Source organism: Amblyraja radiata, chromosome 8 (assembly GCF_010909765.2).
Source record: "Amblyraja radiata isolate CabotCenter1 chromosome 8, sAmbRad1.1.pri, whole genome shotgun sequence".
In the NCBI taxonomy this organism is placed as follows: Eukaryota; Metazoa; Chordata; class Chondrichthyes; order Rajiformes; family Rajidae; genus Amblyraja; species Amblyraja radiata.
The window spans coordinates 3613908-3637997 of record NC_045963.1 but is presented as its reverse complement, the minus strand read 5'-3'; the positions used below and the strand labels follow the sequence as shown (position 1 = coordinate 3637997).

At 40.0% G+C, this 24090-nt stretch overlaps 1 protein-coding gene across 8 annotated transcripts in view; it reads right to left on the bottom strand.

Annotated features, from left to right (window-relative positions):
• Positions 1-23200, bottom strand: part of arid1b (AT-rich interaction domain 1B) — a 492096-nt gene extending 468896 nt beyond the window's left edge. For 3 of the 8 annotated variants that reach the window (XM_033025055.1, XM_033025058.1, XM_033025054.1), the window contains exon 1: positions 20526-22383. In XM_033025055.1, coding sequence (XP_032880946.1) covers positions 20526-21992 — 1467 coding nt within the window. In that variant the 5' untranslated portion in view covers positions 21993-22383. Of the gene's footprint in view, positions 1-20525; positions 22384-22904 lie in introns of those variants that run through there. The other 5 variants (XM_033025053.1, XM_033025052.1, XM_033025059.1 and 2 more) reach the window with 5 other exon arrangements.
• Positions 23201-24090: the final 890 nt, after the last annotated feature.

The window sequence follows — 24090 nt, the reverse complement described above, 5'->3', positions numbered from 1 at the left end:
AGATGGAGGTGGATTCCACATTTATCTCCTGGATATACGACTACCTGACGGGTCGACCACAGTTTGTCAAGCTGGGGGACAGTGTCTCTGGCACAGTGGTGTGCAATGTTGGAGCCCCACAGGGAACGGTTCTGGCCCCGTTCCTCTTCACCCTGTATACAGCAGACTTTAACTATAAGTCTGACACATGCCACGTAAAGAAATACTCAGATGATACAGCGATTGTGGCATGTGTAAGGAACGGGCAGGAGGGGGAATACAGGAACTTGACCAGTGCCTTTTGTGCCTGGAGTGAAGAGAACTGTCTCATCCTGAACACAACTAAGACTAAAGAGATGGTGGTTAACTTTGGCAGGTCCAAGCTCCCCCTTCAGCTGGTCAACGCTGCAGGGGCTGACATTGAGGTGGTGCAGACATATAAATACCTTGGAGTGCACCTTGACAACAAACTGGACTGGTCTGTCAACTCTGACTCCCTCTACAAAAAAGGCCAGAGCAGACTCTTTTTCCTCAGAAGGCTCAAATCCTTCAATGTGTGTAATGAGATGCTGCACATGTTTTATAAAACTGTGGTTGCAAGCGTTATTTTCTACGCTGTTGTCTGCTGGGGCAACAGCATTAGTGCAAAAAACAACAAGAAGCTGGTCAAACTGGTTAAACGAGCTAGCTCAGTGCTGGAGGGGAGAGTAGACTCTGGGATGGATGTGCTTGAGAGGCGTATGAGGCACAAGGTGCAGGTCATCCTGAAAAACCCCGGGCATCCCCTCCATGTAATTCTGGAGAGTCAAAAGAGCACTCGGAACAACAACCGGCTCCTCTCCCTGCCCTGTAGAACGGAGCGGTTCAGGAGATCCTTCACCCCTGCAGCCATTAGATTTTATAATTCGGACCGCTAGGCTGTAGGGGGATGCATTTTGCAATTTTTAATTTTTAACTGTTAATTATTGGTCTTTTTAAGTATTTATTGCTCTCAGGTAGTGTCCACATTGTATTCTATGTATTTTCTGTCTGCGTTCGTTTTGAATCTGTGGGTTTGTTGGTTGGGGGTTACTGGACATCTGAATTTCCCTGAGGGGATCAATAAAGTATTTATTATTATTATTATCATTATTATTATTAGTGACACCACTTTCAGGAAACTATGTTCCTGTGAAAGTCCTGGTTTGACTTCCCTAAATGTAACACTTCGCACATATTTGCATTAAACTCCATTAACCATTCCTCTTGCCCACTTGCTCAGCCGATCAAGATTCTGTTGTAATTATTGACAGCCATCTTCGATATCAATACCACCTACTTTAGTGTCATCTGCAAAATTACTAATCAGGTCTTGTACATTCTCATCCAAATCACCGTTGATGTAAACTACTAACAACAATGGACCCATCACCGACCCCCGAGGTACATCACTAGTCACATGCCATCAGACCGAAGAGCACCTTTCCACGACCACCCCCTGCTTTCTTCCAGGATGTCAATTCTGTATCCAGTTAGCTGGATCTCCCTGCATCCCATGCATTGTAACCTTCCAGAGCAGCCTACCATATGGAACCTTGAAGGTCTTGCATAGACACCGTTTACAGCTTCGCCCTCGTCAACCTTTTGGTTACTACTTCAAAGAATTCCAATCAAATTCGTAAGCAAGGGTTTCCAGGCTTGTCTTAAATAGAGGCACGTTAGCCACCGTCCAATTATCCGGCACCTCGCCCGTGTCTAACTATAATTCATATATCTCTGCCAGCCTCCCACAATTTGAAGAAGGGTCTCAATCCAAAACATCACCCATTCCTTCTCTCCAGAGATGCTGCATGTCCCACTGAGTTACTCCAGCATTTTGTGTCTATCTTCGGTTTTAACCAGCATCTGCAGTTCCTTCCTATCCACAATTTCTTCTCCAGCTTTCCACAGCGTTTTCAAATATATCCGATCTGGCCAAGTCAATTTATCAACCTCCAGCATGCCCTGGGACATTCAGTCCCTCCTCAACCATAATATGGACTGTCCTCAAGACATCTCCCATTAACTGTCACATGTCATCAAAATTGGCAGTGCCCCAAATTAGAACTTTAACTTGTGGGCCCATCCTGTCCTTATCCATAACTATTTTAAAGTGAATAGAATGTGGTCACTAGTCCCAAAAATCTCACCCGACAGCACAATCACTTGTCCGCCCCAATTTCTCAAGAGTGCCCTCTCCCTTGGAGGGCACACTACATATTGCCTCAGGAGATGTTCTTGAATACATTTTCACAAATTCCACCCATTAAAAGCCCTTGACACTTTTGGCAGTCCTAGTCTATATTGGGAAAGTTAAAATCCCCTACAATGACAACTCTATTAGTCCTGCAGTTACCTGGAATCTCACAACACATTTGTTCTTCTAATTCACATTGACTATGTGCACTCTTGTGCACGCACTATAAGGTGATCATCCCCTTTTTATTTCTCAGCTCCACCCATGTAAACTGTTATGTAAAATGTAAAATGGCCATTCATTCATGTAGAGGAGAATGGTTGGGAAATTAAAGTCAGACTTTCATGGATGAGCAAACATACTGGAGAGTAACATAAAAAATAAAGAGTACCAGATGCGCGGCACTTTGTTAATACATGCAAGAATTGGGCTGATTAGAGACACAAAAATAAAAGAGGCAAATGTATATATTTTTTAATATTCTGTGTGCGTATAAATAGAAGAGAGAAGTGGGATGAAAGATAAAAAGAAAATTTACTCATGGAGGACAATGATATGGATGAGACAATATGTGTAGGAAGGAACTGCAGATGCTGGTTTACACCAAAGAAAGACATGAAATGCTGGAGTAACACAGCAGGACAGGCAGCATCTCTGGAGAGAAGGAATGGGTGACATTTCGGGTTGAGACCCTTCTTTAGACTTTCAGTCCAGCATTTTGTTTCTATCTTGGATGAGACAATTAATATAGTGCTTGTGTTCCATAGTGCATTCTTCTTCGAGGAAAAGAATAACGTTATTTGATTGCGGTTTGGGTAAAAATGAATAAAGGTGACATTGGAAAATACATTTGCACGCAAAATGTTTGAATATCTGGTTCAGATGGGATGGGTCTTGCTGAAGGGAGAAATGTTCCCCAAAAAGTGATGGAAGAATAAGTGGGTCAGGCAGCATCTGTGGTGGAAATGGATATACGACATTACAGTTCTAGTCTGAAGAAGGATCCAGACTTGAAGCACTGTCTATCCATCCCCTCCACCGATGCCGGCTGATCTGCCGAGTTGCACCAGCAGCGTGTTTTGTTTACTCAAGATTCTGCCATCAAGTTTCTTGTGCAGTTTCGTGTGTGTCTGTGGGAAAATCCAAGGTCATCATCTTGATACAAAAATGAAGAGGTGGAATATTGTTTTCTCCAAATAATAAGATTGAAATATATCAGTTTCTTGAAGAATCTAGTTATCCTTATACTCCAATCACTGTAACTCAATAGGCAGGTATAATAGCAACTAGCAGTGTTATGCACATTCTGGAATCTTGAGCAAAAAATAAAGTGCGGGAGGAACTCAGCGGGTCGGTCAACATCTGTGGAGGGAATGGATTGTCAACGCTTCAGATTGGGACCATTCTGCAGATTGATCTGATGGCCTCTTTTTGCAAAAGCATGAATGCAAGAGTACAGACTTAATGCTCCAAATATTATGAAGATCCAACATGAAGATCCATTTTACCCACCTGTGGAAAGATTTAAACACGATAGAGGATGTGCAAAGGTTCACCAGATTGATTCCTGGCATGGAGGGTATGTCACGAAAGATTAGACAGTCCGAGTTTAAAATGAGAATCTATCTCGTTGAAGTATATGAATTTCTTACAGGTCTTACCCAACTAATCAGTCTCGATGCAGTAGAATCAGTCGGGGTTAATAAGGAAACTGTTGTATAAATAGACTTCCAAAAGGCAATGGATGAGGTAGCATACAAATAGCCTGTCATCACAATTGAACTCCATGAAATGAATGAAGGCTGCAGCCGCATGGATAGGAAGTTGGCTGTGTAACACGTAATAGTAAAAGATTGTTTCTCAGATGTGTTCAGCAGAGGTCCCCAGGAGGCTGTTCATGGGCTACTGGTTTACTTAATATAGATTTCCAACTTGGACTGGTGTTGCAGAACTACACATAACATGAACTACTATTGAATATCCTTAAAAACTCTGTTACTAAACTGAAAATATTTCCAAATTTGTAGATGCCACAAAAAAGTCTATTAATTCAAATAAATTAGTCTCAGAACTTTGAGCCTTCCTGTGACACAATTGTTCAAAAAAAAAACTTGAGCCATTAATGAGTATCCCAACATTATTTTACTGCAGCACTCAGAATATGTACTTTAATTTCCTTAATTTACTTCTACCTTAGCATTCAAAAGCCAAAATCAAACCAAATGTTTACGTACCACCTTATACCTACCACCCTTGGTGTAAAAAGGTTGCCTCTCAGGTTCCTGTTAAATCTTTTCCCCCTCACCTTAAACTGATGCCCTGTGATTCTCAACTCCCGTACCCTGATTATGCATTTAGAAAATTTGCACCAAAAAAAAAATCCCGATTTAAAATTTTAGCATAAAGGATGGTTGAAATGATTTAATAAATCATAACTTATAGATCAATGATTTTTAAATAGGATGTTCAATGAACTTGAAAGAGGCTGTCCAGCAAATGTTACAAATGGACAATGGAAAAGACATTTCAATATATCTTTCTACATTTTTTTTCCTAATACGAAAATCACATAACACTGTAACATATCTAACGACGTCATATAATTCAGGGAATGCCAATAGGATTTCCTTACTTTGCAAAATCAACCAATTTGAACACCACACTTATAGTGTCTCAACCAGGGGGTTCCAAGTGCAGACAAAGTGAGCCAAGTTCCTAATCAGTATCAAATCACATGCATGTAGTAAAAAGCATGAACGGGTATCCCAGCGGGTACACTTTGTTTGGTAGTCAAAAGACTCACTAACTCAACAATAATGACCAAGCACTGCCATAAGGTACCAGATTCATGGCACAGTACCAGCATAATAACAATGTTTTGGAGTGGAGGAAACATTATGCTTTATGCAACCAGAAAAGGCATTTAATTAATTTACCCCTGCTTTACCCGAAGGATTCAAAAATAAACTAGGATTGTTTTTTTATGCAAACTAAGGAACATCTAGGGTTAAAATAAGGTGGTGCCAGTGAATCTGCTCACTCAATTCCACTTTCCAGTCAGTCCTAATCTCCTTTTCTTCACTTTCTCCCAGGTCAGAGATGAATGCCTGTCAATTCTCACTAGTAAAAAGCCTTTTCTTCCCGAGGCAAGTTTCAATTCAAAGAACACATGGCTAATCTACATATGTGAAGGTCATGGCACTTCAGTGAAAGAGGTTAAATTTGGAACAGCTCACATAGGGGGTTGTCTTAAACATCTTGGATTAGTGCCCAATGAGAGACTGCTGAAAAGCAATAGATAGCTTCTGGCAACAACAACAAAAAATACAGCAGCACAGCTGACCACGCGATTCAAATCAGGAATAATCTCACAACCCATGTTTCTTATTGTTCACCTAGTACACAACTGTGCCCTTTCTGAGCAAATGCACAGAACAAATTACTAACAATTATAGAGACAATTATTGACTGATACAAGTTTTCATTAAACTGACAAATCCTGCAAATACAAAAAGATGTTATGGAAAAAAAAATTCTAAATCTAGTGAGATCTGATTGACAATTGGTTGAACGTAGTATTCATTGCCTGTTCATTTAATGCAAAAATCCACCCCAGTGTGGTTCTGTTAATAAAATTTAAGACCTAGACTATCCCCAAAATGGGCACTTTTGCAAGAATACAAATATTATTTGTTTTAGATTCTGGTCATCACTTACATTAAAAATGGCAACATGGATACAAGTTCAAATGCGAATACATCATACATCACAATGATAATAAATATTTTGGTTTAAATATTGCTAAATCACCTTGCACTTTATAAAGACAATACAGAAGGTAGGGTTCATTGATCAGAACGAGACTGCTTCACAGATGTCATCATACACTTTCTAAATTATCACCTTGGAAATGAAAGTTAATACAGCTATGTTAGTTTACTAATTCTGTTCTACTTTATAAAGTAGAGAGGAGAAAAAAACACTATGTGAGGCAGTTCACATTGCTGTTTACACACAAGGTGCAATATTCTGCCAATGATCACATACCATCTGAAATCATTGTTAAAAAATCCAGCATTAAATGCTATGGCTTCCAGACACCACAGTGGTATCAGATTCATTCCCATCATGCTATACGTAAATTCTGCCATTTATATTGATTCTGAAACACCTTAGCAACAAATTAAATTTACAATGCACACCTCAATTCTACAAAATTAATCACCGATGCATCATACAAATATTACATTACAATGGTACACATTAGAGAATCTAAAAGAGGCATGAATATATTACAAACTTTTTTTTTTTTTAAACAGCATCCATTAATTAGGTAAAGATTAAAAATTATATCAGGAGTTATTGCATTTTCAACTGCTCCTGTACCAATACAGAAACATGCTGGGCTATTAATCCACGTTTGAGATGCATCTCAAAATCCACATAGCAACAACTTTCAAAACACTTAAAACTTCAGCTATATTTACCTCAAGATATTTGGTCTATTGATCTAAATTAAAAGCCGAGAACAGGGTTACAATTCAAACTTCAGGAGCACTTCTCATCTTCCTTCATCCAAATTACATTCTGGCAATTTAAATAATATAATAAACAAAAACAAAACTGATCCTGCAAGCTCGCTGAAACACAAGACAAACTATTTCTGCTTCACATAGTAAATAAAAATTAACTCCTGCATCTTATTAAAATGTGTTTTTTGCACCATCTCCTAGCGGAACTCTGACAAGTTCTAAACAGGTGATGATATGTACACAACATTGAAACTTGAATAAGTGAGAAAGCTGCACATAATATTTGGGACATCTTACCCAACGCAAATTTAAAATTTGAGAAAAAGTCTGTCATATCAGAGATCTCCAAAGTACAGAAATGCCATTGCTGTCACTTCTCCCACCTTTGATTGCACTACATTGGGATATAATAGTAAGCTACTAAGTGCCTCTATTTTTAGTAAAAGATGACAGAACATCAAAAAAAAAAAATCAACTTTTTGAACTATATTCATTTAAGCTAAATATACAGATGCGTCTTCTGTTAAATGAGAGTTTCTTTGATTTAACCACTTTTAATAGAATCAAATGAAACAGGAACACACCAAAAGTCTCAATTACAAAAACTGGAGCCAGATAATCAACGACACAGACCACATTATGAGAAGTTTGCTTGGGATTTATCTGTTTGCAAACACACCAAATGTAGTTATATTTAAGACATTAATTTGGAAAATAACTTCATACATAAAGCAATATAATTCAGAAGGAATCAAAAATTTCCCAGTCAAATTTACATATCTTGAGTTAATAAATGGGCCTTAATTTTGATAATTCCACAAAGGAAAATATTAATCACAATACTTTAATCATCTGCAAATTTCATTTTTTTGAAATCAGACACACACACACGCACACACACAACTTGCCTTAACCAGTGCAAAATGTAATAAGAAAGTTAATTCCTGGCAAAACATTATGTAATCATCCACTTTTAAAAAAAACATCAGATCCCATGCCCCCTTTTCTCCATTTTCTTTAAAATATTATTTTTAACATCTATCATTACCATATTATCATTACAAGCACTGAGATGATCAATAATTCAAGATATGACTTGCATCCGTAGCATTTGACACATTTCAAACATCTCCAAGTTTAAAAACTGCACCACTTTAATGTACCACACTGGAAAATGAGATATTAAAATAAGCTACCTCCATAATAATAATCATTAACATCAATTTTGTTGACTGCAATGTGGCTTGATAGCAGTGGTGGGAGTGAGAGTGGAGAGAGGGAACCATGGAAATATCACCAGAAACACTATGGTGTTGGTCATGACTCCCTTAAAGCCCTGTCCCACGATACGAGTTCATTCCAAGAGCTCTCCCGAGTTAAAAAAAAATCAAACTCGTGGTAAGCACGGAGAATGAATGTAGCGGGTACGTCGGAGCTCGGGGACCTCTCTTAGCGCTAACGGCAGGTACTTGGGAAGACTCACTAACGGCAGGTAAACACGGGAAGACTCGTGAAGATTTTTCAACATGATTAAAAATGTCCACGAGAGCCCCGAGTACCGACGAGTGGCCATTACCGTAAATCTCCAAGTTCGAATCAGGGCAAACTCGGGAGAACTCTTGGAATGAACTCGTACCGTGGGACAGGGGTTTAAGTAATCTTAGTTTCAAGCCCCATTCTTGAGAACTGACCATAAAAATTACACTGGGCCATTGAGGTCCCCTTTGTGCATTGCTCCTTTGACAAACATACCATTTTTTCAGATGAACATCACAAAAAAAATCAAAAAGTTCCCACATCACAAATATTAAAACACAAACAACACTTAATGGATACAAAGCTCTTTGGACAATTGGATGAATGAAATATTCATGTGTAAGTCTTTTTACTTTTCTGCCACCTTGCTATGGTCAATGTTTTGAAATCCATATAGAACAGCCTGCTCCACTACACCTTTTATATATGCATAGAAAGGTGTAATAGCCATAATACTGTGTCCAATAAATATATTGAGGTTTTCTACATCTCTACATGGTATATGAAAAATTACAGTACTTTAAATAACAATTTCTAAAAACATATCCTTTGTATTAACTGCAATTATCCATAACAAGTGGATCCAAGCTGTTACCAACATACCAAAAAAAAAATCATAATTCAATTAATATTAAATCCAGTTCATGTCAATAATGTCAGTCAGATCTAATTGGCACTCACTAAAACAGTTGTCAATGCAGTCAACTGCTATGAAATAAAACTTAGCTCAAGTATTAAAGATAGACACAAAATGCTGGAGTAACCCAGCAGGACAGGCAGCATCGCTGAAGAGAATGAATAGGTGATGTAGCAGGTTGAGACCCTTCTTCAGACTGATCTGAAGTATCAAGTATTTGCAACTTGAGTTGAAAATCTCCATTCTATTAACTTAACGGGAAGATTTTGCCCAACCTACATCCCCCTCCCAAACTTAAAAAAAAAGATCAAATGGGATCCAATCGTATTGATCATCATTAATTAATTCTGTCTAAAATGCTGTTTTTGTGACAGAATAGCCCATTAGTGCCCACTAAGGTCACATAATAAATAGGCAACATCACCTGCTGGCACCAAAGGAAGATTTAGTATCTTCAATTAGAGAGAGCTAAAATTAAAGACAAGATGCCAAAAATTTAGGTCCCAGAAAACACAAGATAAAAATATTTTTCATCTGTATCTGATACAATTGTATTTTTAAGCCCCAATCTGCACATTCTAAATTTATAAAGTAAAAATGGCAATTAGAGAGCTAAAATAAGAAGAAAGGAAATGCCAGAAATTTAGGTCCCTGAAAACAAGACAAAATATTTTCAACCTGCATCTGATACATTTATATTTTAAGCTCCAATCTGCACATTCTAAATGTATAAAGTGAAAATTAAACAGCATCAATAGAATTCCTTTTCGAAACATGCCATTAAAATATTATTCCATTGGCATTAATCACAATGGCACACCCTCAAAACATGGTGGCTCATAACTTTGTCAGCATTTACTGCTCATCTGTGTGGCCAAAAGGATTTTACCTTTGCAGAATCACCATTAACTTCCTGCAAAATAGCAACCTAGTTCTTGTGTAACATGGCTCTGCAAGGTGGTGGCAGGGCAAGTGAAGAAGGGATAAAGAGATTCTTTCCCACAAGAAAATATACTGATAGTAGACTAAGATATTCTGGCTGTGTCACCTTTGTCAAACCATATAAAAACAAGTTGCTTCAGAAGGTGGCAACCAAGATGGCACATCCAGAAAAAACAAAACAAATCTTGAACATTTAAATTAACTCAAAATCTTGCCCAACACTTTGATCTCTTACTAGAATGGGGAGGACAGCTGCAAATGGGGGTCGAGGAAAGAGTGTCATGTCACGGCCCTGTATATATATATATATATATATATATATATACTGGCAAAAAGCAAAGTTAAGGAAGTTGTCCAATTTCAGTGCACTATCTGGAAAAGGCAGTAAAAAGTGGTCTCAGTAGGTCAGGATTTTGAGTATGTGCAAGAGGACCCTGAGCTTAATAGCAGGCAACAAAAGTGAGAAATTGCCAGTTCCACCTGAAAAATCCAGTCTAATAATTGACCAATTTAGCACAGTCAACAATTCACAAATAAGCAAGGTATTTGAATTTCTTGCAAGTAAAAAAAATTGTGAAATGGATTAAAGATCCCTATTGATTTACACTACATTTTATGTGCAAAGTCATAAACAAGAATTAATCTCAATTAAAATCAATCAGCAAAGCAAAGTAATATAAGCAGAACAAACATAGATGGCTGCTATAAAGAATGGTGAAAAGGAATACTGCTTGAGGTCCTAGACCCCGACCACTTTCTTTTTTCAGCCCAGTTATATCTAACGTCCATTAACAGAATTATTTTCAGCGTATGTATTCTAGTGACTTGAACCGTTGATTTGGAAATAATTGGAAATAATTTGGAAATTATGGACCAAATGTGGGCAAGTGGGACTAGTGCAGCAGGGACACGATGGCCGCTGTGGACAAGTTGGGCTGAAGGGCCTATTTCCACTCTATCACTCTTCGACTCTATAACTACACACTCCTAACCATGCTCAACAGCAAGTCACAGAAAACCACGACCATGCCAACCAACCATGTCCATCTTCAAAGCCAGTGTTAAAACACATTTATACTCCCTGGCTTTTGACCATGCATGAGACTTTGCTCCTGTTTTTAGTGTTTTTAATCATTCTTTATTTTGAATATCTTTACTTACTCCATCTTTTAATTGTTATTATTGGGGTGTATTAACATTTTTGTCAATGATTAGTGATGTACAGCACTTTGTTGCAACTATGGTTGTTTTTAAAGTGCTCTATAAATAAAATTATTATTATCTCAACTGGTCCCATTTGCCCGCATTTAGCCCCTTCCCCACTAAACGTTTCCTATCCATGTACCTGGCAAAATGTGTTTTCAAATTTTAGGACATACAAGGAACTGCAGATACAGATTTAAAGACAAAGACACAAAGTTCTGAGTAACTCAGCGGGTTAAACAACAGCATCGTTGAACTCTGATGGGTTCTGACCCAAGACATCACCTGTCCATGTTTTTCCAGATATGCTGTCTGACCCACTGAATTACTCAACTACTTTCTCAGACAGATTGTTCTATAAACCCACACATTCTGTATGGAAAACGTTGTCCATCCGGTACATATTAAGTCTTCCCCCTATCACCTTCAACCTATGCCCTCTAGTTCTTGATTACCCTACACTGGGAAAATGACTGATTTCACCCTTTCAATTCCCCTCAGGGTTTTTATACACCATTATAAGATCACCCCTCAGCCTCCTGAACTGCAAGGACCCATCTAACTCAGACCCTTGAGTCCTGGCAACATCCTCGTAAATCTTCTTTGCACCCTTTCCAGTGTAATGGCATCTTTCCAATTCAGGGTGACCATACTGAATGCAATGCTCACCTCACCTTTCTCATGTACAACTGTAACATAACATCCCACCTTCTCTGACTGATGAACGGCAACATGCCAAATTACGTCTTCAACACCCCATGTACCTGCAAACTCACTTTTAGGAAACTATATACTCCTAGATCCCTCTGGTTTATAAGACTCCCAGAGTCACTGCTTTGCAGGTCCTGCTCTAGTTCGACTTCACAAAATGCAACACTCCCACTTCCCCAAATTAAACTCCATTCACCATTGCTCGGCCCACTTGCCCGGCTGTCATTGTCTTTTATTTATTTATTTATTTATTTATTTATTTATGTGTTATGATTTTCTTTATTAGAAGTACGGTAAGTTACAATAATACAGAACACATATGTCTTAATACATTTTTTGTACCGCTTCATTTTTTGAGCTTTAAGAAAAAGATAGAAGTAAAGGAAGTAAGGAAAGTGCGCAAGAGTCGTGAAGGTGCAAGAGAGTGTTGAGAAAAGAAAGCCCCTTAGAAAAGAAGTTAGAGAAGGAAATAAAGAAAGAAAGTAGTCCCTAGAAAAGAAGGAAAAAGAAAGGAGAAACAATCGCTCTATTATAACATTAAACTCCGCAGAAAGGGGACTACCAACCAAGTCTGTTTTTGTTGGGGGGTTTTTTGGGTTTTTTTACCCCCCGTTGCCAGATCCTGGCACCTTTTTATTTATTTATTTATTTTTAAAATTACTATTGCACCTTATGCTTGTAATAGTTCCAAAAACGTAGACCACGTATTTTGGAAGTGGTCTGCTTTGCCTGCTAAGAGGAATCTCATCTCTTCCAGATGTAGTGTTTCAAACATATTTGATATCCACATTTTTATTGTTGGTGTAGGTGCATTTTTCCAGAATTTAAGTATGAGCTTTTTTCCCATTATTAGCCCGTAATTGAGTAAATTCTTCTGAAACACGTTTAGTTCAGGGTTTCCTTCCGATATTCCCAAAATGATCCATTCTGGTTTTGGTACCAGTTTTATTTTAATTAATTTTGTAAAGATATCAAATATTTCATACCAGAATTTTTGGATTTTTGTACAAAAAACAAAAGAATGTGATATGGTAGCTTCTTGACACAGACATTTATCACAGATGGGTGAGACATTAGGGAAGAGTTTATTTATTTTATTTTCTGAATAATATAGTCTATGTAATGTTTTGAATTGGATGAGAGTATGTCGTACGTTGATCGAACATTTATGCACCTGTAGTAAGTGATTATCCCAGCTCTCATCCGCTGTCATTGTCGATAACAATCTTGACTATCTTCTATATCACCTATTTTAGTGTCATCTGCAAACTTACTAAACATGCCTTTTACTTTCCCATCCAAATCATTTATGTAGATGATAAATATCCCCATCCAAATTGTTGATGTAGATGATAGTTGGGGAATATAAATTTCATTAGCGGAATAAAAGAGTGATCGTAAAACTATCAGATGGATTTAAAACCAAAACATGTCTGTTCACCTATATCCATTGCAGAAGGAAATCTGATACCCCATCTACACCAGTCTGTCTCACCTGCCTATGATTGGCCATATTCCTCTAAACTTTTCCTACACATATACCTGCCCAAATTAACATTTGCATTTAATTAAGCACCTGGTCAAGCCAATCAAAGCATTTTCACCTTGTATCCCACGCTCAGGAGTATAGCATTGCGACAAATATGACAGGGAAGATATAGGAATCCTCAGTTTGTACAATGAAGCCTTATGGCAGTAGATTAAACATGCAGATTAACCTCTTGCTGTGCCCCTAAATGATAAGTTAGTATTCCCTCATGCTGAAGAACAAACAGAAGAAGAAAGACCAATAAAGGCACATAATATACTGAGTGGGGGACTTCTCTGTCAATTGTTAAGAATGAAACCATAGCACTGACTAAATCGGCCAAATTTACAATAGTATCCAGATTTAACCCAAGGCAGTTGATGTAGGAATCAACACAAAGGGAAAAAATCAGCACCATATCCTTCATTTTCATCACAGCATTTAAGAGAGCAGCAAGAGCAGTAATTTGCACCTGCCCATGACAGTATGTCGGTGATCAATTCATAAGAGTATCCAAAAAGGAAATGAGAAGCTGTTGAAGCTCTAACACATGCACGAATAATGGAAGTTGCTTGGCCAGTCTTCAGCCAACCTTTTCCATGTTACGAAGATGTTGCTGAGCATACCGGATGAAGCAAAAGGTTATGGACACAGATACCATTCTGGCCCTGGTGTTATGAGGCATAGCTGTTCTGGAAAAACCTAAGTGAGAGACTGCAACACTAACCAATCTAAGTCGTTTTCACCTTAAAGCTAGGCGCCAATGTCGCAGGTCTGCGCCAACAAGCCCTTCTTCACCAGTTGTCATGGCTGTTGTTGCAGCTCACACTGTAGTCCTGGCCGTCAGTGCTTTCTTCAGGACGCACTTGGTCATAGAGGCTGCCTCACCTCTCACCAGCTACCCCTTCTTCCTGCTTTGTCCACTCCCCGCTTCCAAGGTGGAGTACGTTGGCAACTCCAGGGAAGAAGGAGGCAGTGGAGGAGGGGTGGGGGGCAGCTGGAGAGGCCGAGTGCACAGAGCGATGGCCAACACCAAGAAACGGCGACTGAGCACATCCTGTCGTTGCCCTGAAGAAAGTGCTGCCACCAGAGGCTACAAGGTGATCTGCAGTAACAGCCACATCAACCAGACCATAAAGGACTCGCTGGTGCCCCTTGCAAGCTGGTGGTAGCGTCAGCAGCCGGGCTGGTTTGGCGGTGCGAGCGGGGGTGGGTCGGCAGGTCCGTCCACTATAATTGAAATCAGTTAGAAAGGGGTCCGTTAAAATGAGGGTTCACTGTTTTGCAGCAACAAGTTCTTGTCAGAGTATAACGGCCAGCAAAGCACTTCCTGCCTCCCCCAAAGCTTTCTACCAAGAACACATCAGGAAGGTCATAATTCTCTCCACTCGCCCAATTAAATGCAATTCCATTTGCTTAATAAACTCAAGGCAACTCAGGACAAAGTACCCTCTTGAACACCACCTCATCCATCACCATAAAACAAATTGCATCCAGCAGCTGCAATTATAGTTAATATAATGTACCATCAACAATATATATTGCAGCAGCACGTCAAGGTTTTTATGATGGTTTTACCCAAATCTGCAATCACTTAAGAGTCTAGAATGAACAGGTAGCAGGTGCATGAAAGAGCTAACCCAATGCCCAACCAAATTATCTACCATAATGACTTAGAAATGGATTAGTGTTCCTCATATCACTCAATCAAAATTCTGGAATCCCTTACCCATAGTATTACCTAAACATAGCACAGGAGTACCCTTAAATCACAGACTACAGTGATTTAAGACACTGGCTCATCATTTAGGGATGGATACACATGTTAAAAATGCCCTTATCTTCCCATAGACTAAAAGGTCAATATGAACAGCAAATGTTCTGTGAAATATTCTTCCCAGGCAAATATTTTATCCTTATTTATTTTAGCTGTTTTATTTCCACACAGTGGGTGAGGAAAACAAATGAGTCGAACCAATCAGAATCAGCAACACTTCTCACATTTTTCATCTTTATGAAATCAAAGCCACTTCAGAGGCTGGTGGCAATGTCCCATTTCATAACCATCTACCGACCAGAAATATTTTTGGGAATTAAATAATCGTATTGGCACAGTAATACAAATACTGCTTTCGCCATGAAAGCCAACAATTTATAAGTTAATGATTTCATTAATGAGGTATCTGACCAAGAACATTTTAGTTTGTTTCCATGGTTTTAAAAGAGAAGTTACATTCCCTTACAAACAACTATTCTCATACAAATAACTGTCCTCGCATTTAATATATTCAAGTTTATCATTTAATTTAATACGTTCAGTTCACCATAGCTTCATAATCGCCCTAATTTATATCTATTATTACCTCACCTCGAAGAGATATCCGAATACAATTCAAACATGTCCATTAGCACACCACCAGTTGAAGCAAATGGTGTCGACAGTATGACCAAATCTGACAAAGCTCAACTTTGCAAAAATCAACAGACCACGGAATCTTGTGTCGATAATCTTGATCAAAACAAATAAAATCCCAAGGTGGAATTATATTGTCAAATGGGCCATCAGATGAGGATTATTTCCCACAACAAAAATAATCTATACAACCGTGAGAATGGAATAATCTCTTAAAAGTATTTTACTTTGGTCAAGGAGAAACAAGGGGCAGAAATACACACTAGCTTTCAGAAAGCAGTTGCCCAGTGTTACAACATCCACATAGCATGAGCAACCAGACCTATTAAAAAGGAATAAAATATTAAAACATTGGCGTTTTCCTCCAACAGATCTTTTGGGGAATAGGAAAACAGTAACATCACTTTGAACCAGATCATTAAATTAAAACGCATGTCGATCAGTTCATGCCCTCTGTTCTCACAACTTATTGGTGTTCTTTAAGCCTTCCCAAACTTGCACAAGATCATTTTTTTTAACAAGAATTCCAGAAGGATAAAACGAAATTACAGTGTTCTATATTTAAAGCTACTTTTTAACCCTTGCTCTGCATACAAGGAAACAGGTGCAGTTTTGTTTTGTCTCAATGAACATGAACTAACCAACCCACCTCCATGAACTAATCAACCCACCTCCACCAGCGAGACAACCTACCAAGAACCCCTTTATATCACAGTGCCACCTCAGTAAATTGAAAGATATTCCAGAACCTTGTCTTGTGACAAGAATTAGTGCAAGATTCTTTTTTCCCCTCCACCATTAAATTGACAGCTAGTATGATAAAAATGAGCTTAGGGCAGTGACAGCACCCAAAAAATATTGTCTCATGACCAGCTGGGATGTAATCTTTTGATTACTTCCAAATGCTTAAAGTTTAGCAGATAATGATCATTTGAAACCTAACCATTTTCCTTGCTAAACTAACGGGACATTTTCTCTCTGATCACCATCTCAGACAGCTCATTAAGCAATAGAAAGAACAAGGACACATTGATCCGATAGAGCTGCTCTTATGATAAAGTAATCTAGGTTCTATATTCTCCATTCTTTAGTGACAGAGCCTGGGTGTGAAGTTCGATCTTGAAACACAGGACTTGCAACCATAATGTCACTCAAGTAGATTTGACCACACCATCTGCAAAAGCTCGAAATGCCTTCAAGAGTGCCCCAACCAAAGCTCCACATCACCAACGGAAATGTTCCGAAATATTTTTTCTCTTTATTTCAGGTGTCAATGATCACAAACATAATTCTTAAATCTTAAAACCGATCTCAATCTTCCTTCTCCTTAGTTTACATCAGGCCCTATCGCTTCCTTGTCTTATCCCTTCTGATCCTGAATGAGGTTTCAGATGCAACAGCTTCATCCTCGCCCAGCTCACTGATTTCAAGGCTTCAAGGTCAGTTAATTGTCACATGTATGTTAACAGCAACATAACAACTCTTCACAGAGTGGTGGAAGAACCCTGCGAGTCAGGCAGCATTGACGGAGAGTCGGGACTCTTCTTCAGATTGATTGTAGTGTGGGGGAGAAAGCCGGAAAAGACGGGGTAGCGGTGGCACAAATCCCAGAGTGATAGGTGGACAGAGGACTTGAATGGCAGATGGGTGTAGTAAGTGACAAAGCTTAGAGGGGAAAAGGGAACAAAAGTGTATCAGATAGAGGGAAGAGGAGTGAAATGTAAAGCCAGAGCAATGGATATAGGTGAAAGGGGACAGGTGGGAGAAGTCAGAGCACTCGGGGGAGGGGGGAGCACACAGGAATGTGAAAAAGGTTGGGGGAATTACTTAAAATTCAAGAATTCATTATTCATACTGTTGGATAGTATGCTACCCAAGTTGGGTATGAAGAATCTTTAAAGATTCCACCAACTGCAGTTCCTTGTGTCTCAGTGAGAGCTCTACTTTTAACCACCTTCAGCCTTCTGACCTTCCCCCTTTCTCAGTAGCTTAAAACGCATTTAATCATTAGTCGCCCTGAAACATTGACCGTTTCTTACCCCATAATTGCTAACTGACCTGCTGGATATTTCCTGCTCTTATAAAATGTGCGGGAAAAACCAGACCTCTTAAATGTAGATATCGTGTTGTAGGCCACAACGGCTCAGCCTATTGGAAATCCAAGACCATCATAAAATTATGTACCACGAATGATGCTTCTTGTCCCCCAAAATCTTCGCCACGCACACACACAATCTTAATTATACCTACATGGGCATAAAGACTAGAATCTTAACAGCCTAACCAAAAGGTCAGTCATCCTATGCCTTTCTCACACACCTCCTAGTGGCCAGCTATGGAAGAAGACTACAAAGATATCCAGTTTTCCCCAAATCTGTTTCAGGATATAAAAATTGATAGAACAAAAAGAAGAAAAAAGACAGGCCTTCAAAAATGTTTGTGTGTTGTCACAAGAGACAGCAGAATATGACAAGACTTGCATCTAATTGTTATTTTCCAGAAACTAAATTTGATATCTTATCCAATTCAGGTGAGAAATTTACAATTGATATCAATTTCCCAGATATTATACCTAATATTATTAGTTATAATTCATGAGGCAAGCCAATATTGTTAAAATATTCCCCCTTAAATGCACACCAAAATGTAATGTTATTTCAGATACCAGTTATGGCAGCAATTTCTTTCAATACTTTGAAATGTCAGTTTCAATTGGGTTTGTGATAATGACACATTTTTTGTCTGAAATTACAGAGCCCCTGAACTAGGGACATGTTATTCCAGTTGTCTCTGAACAAACTGAAAAGCAACAAACTTGCAACCTTTGTTATGTAATTGATTAGAAATACCCAACTCCCAACACATGCTGTAAATAGATTCTCCCTTGCTACCTAGTTCGCTAGATTTAAAAAAAATCACCATTAAGGTGCTGTACTTTTAAATGTTCTCTTGACATACTTGATTAAGTGATTCACAGCAGAAAGCATGATTTAGCATCACCTATTTGATTTGTGAATAAAATCCCCTCTCCCATGCAAAAATAAATAAATTAGAATTACATTTTAGCAAGATCCCAGGAGCATGTGGATAAATGATTAACATGTATATTTGGAGAAAAATGTTTGAAGTTTTAAAACTCATCTTTCACATACATGTGTAATGGCAGGTACATCACTCCACTACAAGAATTCTGGCAACCACAAAACTACTTGATTGACTGCCTAATGTTGAACACTGGCAAAACACTTTTGGAGAGCAAATATGAACTTTAAAATGTTTTTAATCCATTTGTCTCCTCTCACCTAGGAAGAAGGACCCATGTTGGGAATGGTACTACAGGCAATAGAATTCTTTAATACCTGCCTCAAACATTATACTTAAAAAAACCCTAAAATCCACAGATGTTTGCAAGTCTATCAATTATTGAGGAAGTCATCACAAACTACTGAATGCTCAATGCTTTTCAGCTCCTTTTCATTGTAGATTGAACTCACATATGGCACACACGTTACAAACTATTCTAAACAATATGCAGCAGGAATTAATTTTGACACTCATGTCTGTTTGGTTTCAATCAGCACAATTGAGAGAACTGGTAGTTCAAAAATATCGAAGAAAATACGAAACAAATGAAAACTAATTGCACTCGACACTGCTGTGATAGATTTGGAATTTAAAAAACTAAATTTATAAACATACCTGCAATAGATAAATGTCTACATGCAACCCACATTTGGCAATATTTATATTATATTTGGATGGAACTGGTACAAAATATCTGTATTTGTATTAAATAAACAAATCCATGTATATGTTCATACTGTTCTAATTTACTCAAATCTAGGTAAAATAAGCCTAATAACCACTAATATCCGATTATGAAGAACAGGCTTTGAAACATACGGAACAATCTATGGCTGTTACATAAAATTACTAATGTTTATAATTAACACTTGATTTTACTAAATTTGCACAAGCTGTTGTTTATTGCGGGAAGTTATAAATATTTTTTCAACAGCTTTATTTTAAACAAATTATTTTTTGTTCTGGTAATTACAATTTCTGATCACAGCTATTTAAATTTAAGAACAAGGTTTACTGTTATCACTGAAACATAGTACCATTTCTTTAAAATATATATCAGAAATGTAGGAGGGTTTTTAATTTTTTTAAATCGTGTCTTCAAATATCCAAGTGGTGTGTGGATCGCTGGTGAATTTGCAATGGGGGAAGGTGCTGGCTGTGGATTTGTGATTGTAGCACTGAACAACTTGTATTTACATCAGCACTGATAAATGCCCAGTGGTGAGTGTGAGAGCCAATCAGATTAGATGTCAACTCAGAGGCAGCTGTCTGGAGACTCGATTCCAGGCCTTTTACCTCCACAATTCAAATTGCAAACCTTGCAAAATAAGTTGTGAAGAGACTCGAGTGCGAAAACTGAATGAAGCTGCCAGTTTTCACACAGCACGAACCAGAATCAACCTGAGCAGTCTGGAGGGCAAAAATACCGCACACAGACACACAGAGAAAAGGGTGGGGTCAACAACAAAAAAAAGACAGCTGTTTGAAATAATAAGAGAAAAATTAAATGGTTTATTTTAAGTAGATGTAACGACGGGAATGCACTCCGCCAGCTCACAATTAGCATTGGATGGGGAATGAGGGGCGAGAATAAGGAGGATGCACCGATACGGTTGCATTAAAACGCGGGGCAGGGTGGATATAACTCCCCGGCGGAGAGCGGGAGGCCCTTGTCCCTAACTAGCAGCTCTTCCCATGTCCTCTATCAACACCGACATTCACACTCACACCAAGGCCACGTTTACCTGCGTCCTGCCCAGAGCCTGAGCCGTGCTACCGGGGCTCATAGCCGGATGGCTGCGGGCTTGTCCAGTTGTCGCTCCGCCGCCACCACCACCACCACCACCTCCCCAGGCTTGGCTGCTGCCTACTCCGTACTGAGAGCCCATGTCGCTCCCTTTGAGAGAGGCCTGCGAGGCGCCGGGGTTGCTGTAGTCCGAGAAGCTGTATCCCCTCATGGGGCTGGGGGAGGTCAGGAGCTGGTTGAGGGTTGGCGTGGCTCCGGAGTGCTGGCTCTGGCCCGAGTAGCGCTGGAAGGCCCCGGCCAAGGGCGGCTGTGGCTGTTGCTGCTGTGGCTGCGGCTGTTGTTGCTGTTGCTGCTGCTGTGGCGGCGGCTGCTGTTTGCCGGAGTGATGATGATGGTGGTGCCCACCACCACCGCCGCCCATACTGTTCGCCCTGGGCGAGCTGATCATGCCGTAGCCGGGGCTGCCGTAGGGTGGCCTGTAGCCCGAGTAGTGATTGTAGTTGTTGGAATAGCCGTCGTGTGAGTTGTGCAGCGGGCTGGCGCTCAGCTCCAGGTTAGTGGAAGGGTGAACACCGAGCCCGGGGCTTTGTTGTCCGCCATGTTGATCGAAGTAAGGGCCGGGCCCGGGGCCTGCTCCTGCCGCCGTCGCCGGCCCCGCTCGGTAGTAATTGTAATCGGCGACGCCCGCCTGGTTGTTGGGTCCCGCCGCCGCCGCTGCTGCCGCCGGGTGCTCGTACCTCTGGTCGCCCATTTTAAGCAGCTCGGCGTCGGCCTTGCTGCCGCCGTTGCCCTGACTGTCGGCGGCTAAGAGGCTGTTGTCTTTGCCGCCGCCGCCGCCGCCTCCATGTTGAGTGTCCGCGCCGCCGCCGCCACCGCCGCCGCTCCCTTCGCCTTGGTGATGGGGGGCGAGCAGCAACTCGGCGCCGCTCGCCTTCACTTTGTGATTGGGGATTATCCCCGCCTCGCTGGCGGCCGAGGAGGAGGAGGAGGAGGAGGAGGAGGAGGAGGCGGTGGATGCCGAGGAAGGCGAGGCCGAGGCGGGCTCTTTGTGCGCCGGCTCGGGGACGGGGACGGGGTTCGCGTTGGGGTTGGGGTTGGACCCCGAGCCCCCAGCTGCGCCACCACCACCACCGTTGTTGCTGCTCGCCGGGCCCGAGGAGTTGGCCATGTTGAGCTCGCCGTGGTGCTGCTGCTGTTGCTGCTGCTGGAGGGGGTGGTGGTGAAGATGGTGAAGGTGGTGGTGGTGGTGGAGATGGTGACGGGGATGGTGATGATGATCAACGCTGTTGAGGTTCAAGCCACCGCCGCCGCCGCTGGAATCTCCTCCCGCAGCCGGAGTAGGAGCCACCGGCTTGCTGTTGTTGATGGTGTCGGGGTCGCGGCTGCCAGGGCTGCTGTTGTTGCTGCTGCCGCCGCCGCCGTTACTGTTGGCCGGAGCTGCTGCTACTTGAGCGGCCATGATCATCTCTGTGTGAGAGAGAGAAAATTAGGCGGAGAGAGGAGGGAGAGACACACACAGACACGTCTGCTTCTTCCCTTCCTTTTACACCCGATCATTAAATATTATTAAAAAAGGGGGGAAAAACTCGTCCTCCTCCAGATTGAAAACAAGAGTTAAGGAGGGGAGGAGGGAGGGAGGGGGAGGCTCAAGCTCTCTTTTGTTGCATGGGTGATTATTATAATATATTACATTCTGTTTTCCTCTTCCTCTTTTTGGTTAAACAGATAGCAAACTTTCTCCAAATCTGTTTTAAAAATCAAACTTTCCTTTCCTCTCTAACCCGGATATGGGTAAATACATGTCTAGCTGAGCCTCTGGCCCAGCATGGCATGAGGACTCCCAACAACTATTATCCATTCGTCTTATTATTGCACATCAACTCGAAAACACGGGCTGGAGCGCACTTCCCTCGTTCACCATGCAATGTGCAATTTAAACTTATTAACCTTTAAAAACATCATTCCAACTTTCATTAACTCACCAGAATGTTAATTCCTATTTCAACTAAATCATGCAACATTAAAATTCTACTGTTAAATTAGTACAGACCGTCTTTATATATAATTATCAATTACAGATTGCATTTTTCATATTTTTGAAAAATATTTGTTCCATTGTCTGGAATAACCATATCAATTATTTTTCGTTCGATTTTGTTTCTAATTCCTCCCATTATATATATTTATATATTTTTTCAATTTATTGTTTGTGAAAAAAAATTTCAACACCGAATGCGTCCAAGTCAAAAGCTTCGGCCAACAATCAAGTCAAACGTGCATGATTAACCTTAACTTTAAACTTGGTTTCCAAATTCAAAAACATCAGTTTAATGATTACCGTACATTATTCTATAGTAAAATTGAATTATCTGCTTACCCCTTATCAGTATTTAATATCAGATACATTTCTATTAATTCCAATACTTGTTGCACACGTTGTTATTAAAATCTTGTTTAGAAACACTAAATTTGTGTGTATTTCTTTCGTTATTTTGTTTTCCACCTTTCCTTTTACATTGCGTGTGCCAGAACGTTCCACTCCAGTTCTTTGCTCTCTCCCTGCCCCGGGTTCAATCTATTTCTCTCTAGCCTCAGAGGTAGACATAATCACAGGATCACAAGATCCTTACGCTATTAACTTTTACACATCAGCCAACGTCCAAATCAAAACTCTGCAAGCAAAAAAATATTCATCCTAAAACCACCCATCCCAGACTGATGTGGCAACTCAGGACTGAGAAAGAGGATTAAGAAAAATCCTGCAAAAATAGCAGGGACTATTTTCTCTAATGTGTCCTTTCCTTCAGTGTAATGAACAACATTCCTAGGTTGAAGCATTCTCTGCTCTGCTCAGTGCCTATTTGCTGTTCCTCTACACTCCCTCTGGAGGTCTTTTTACATTGAAAACAAATTTGAAAAAACGTTCTTTTTAATCCAAAAATGTTTTACGCTGTTTATTTCCAATTAGTTGACGCTAACACTGTAAGCAATTTCAGAAGTTTTCAGTCAGATCCTAATAGTCTTTTTCATTTACCTAATGAAAGGGAGTTGCTTGCAATTGCTTCAGACGCATCAATAGTTGTCAGTAAAATCAAACTGACGTCAGCCTGGGGTAAAAGATATGTCCCTTTTGTTCTCCCTTGCTCAATTTGCAATCAAATAATTTCGACGTTTGCAAAATAAACCCCCATTGGAAATAAATTTGAAGTTTATAGTAGTGATTCAGCGACATTTTGTGTGAAATAAAGTCTTCTTGATCTTTATGTCTCCCAGCGTCAGTTCGGTTCAGTTGTGCCGGAAGGTTAGTTGCAAATCCTGGTTGATCTGATATTCGATCAAAAGAGGCAAGGGAGCAAAGGAAAGACATTTCATTGCTAATCAATGTGCTCGTGACGCCCAGAACACTTTTATATTACAACATTTTAAATAAGACGATAGGCTATGCAATTTTGAAACATAATTTCAACTGAAATGAATAAATAATTAGACGAGCTGTATTTTTTCGGAGGGAGGAAACTAATTCCTTCAAACGTCCACATTATGGTTTGTTGTGGACTTCATGT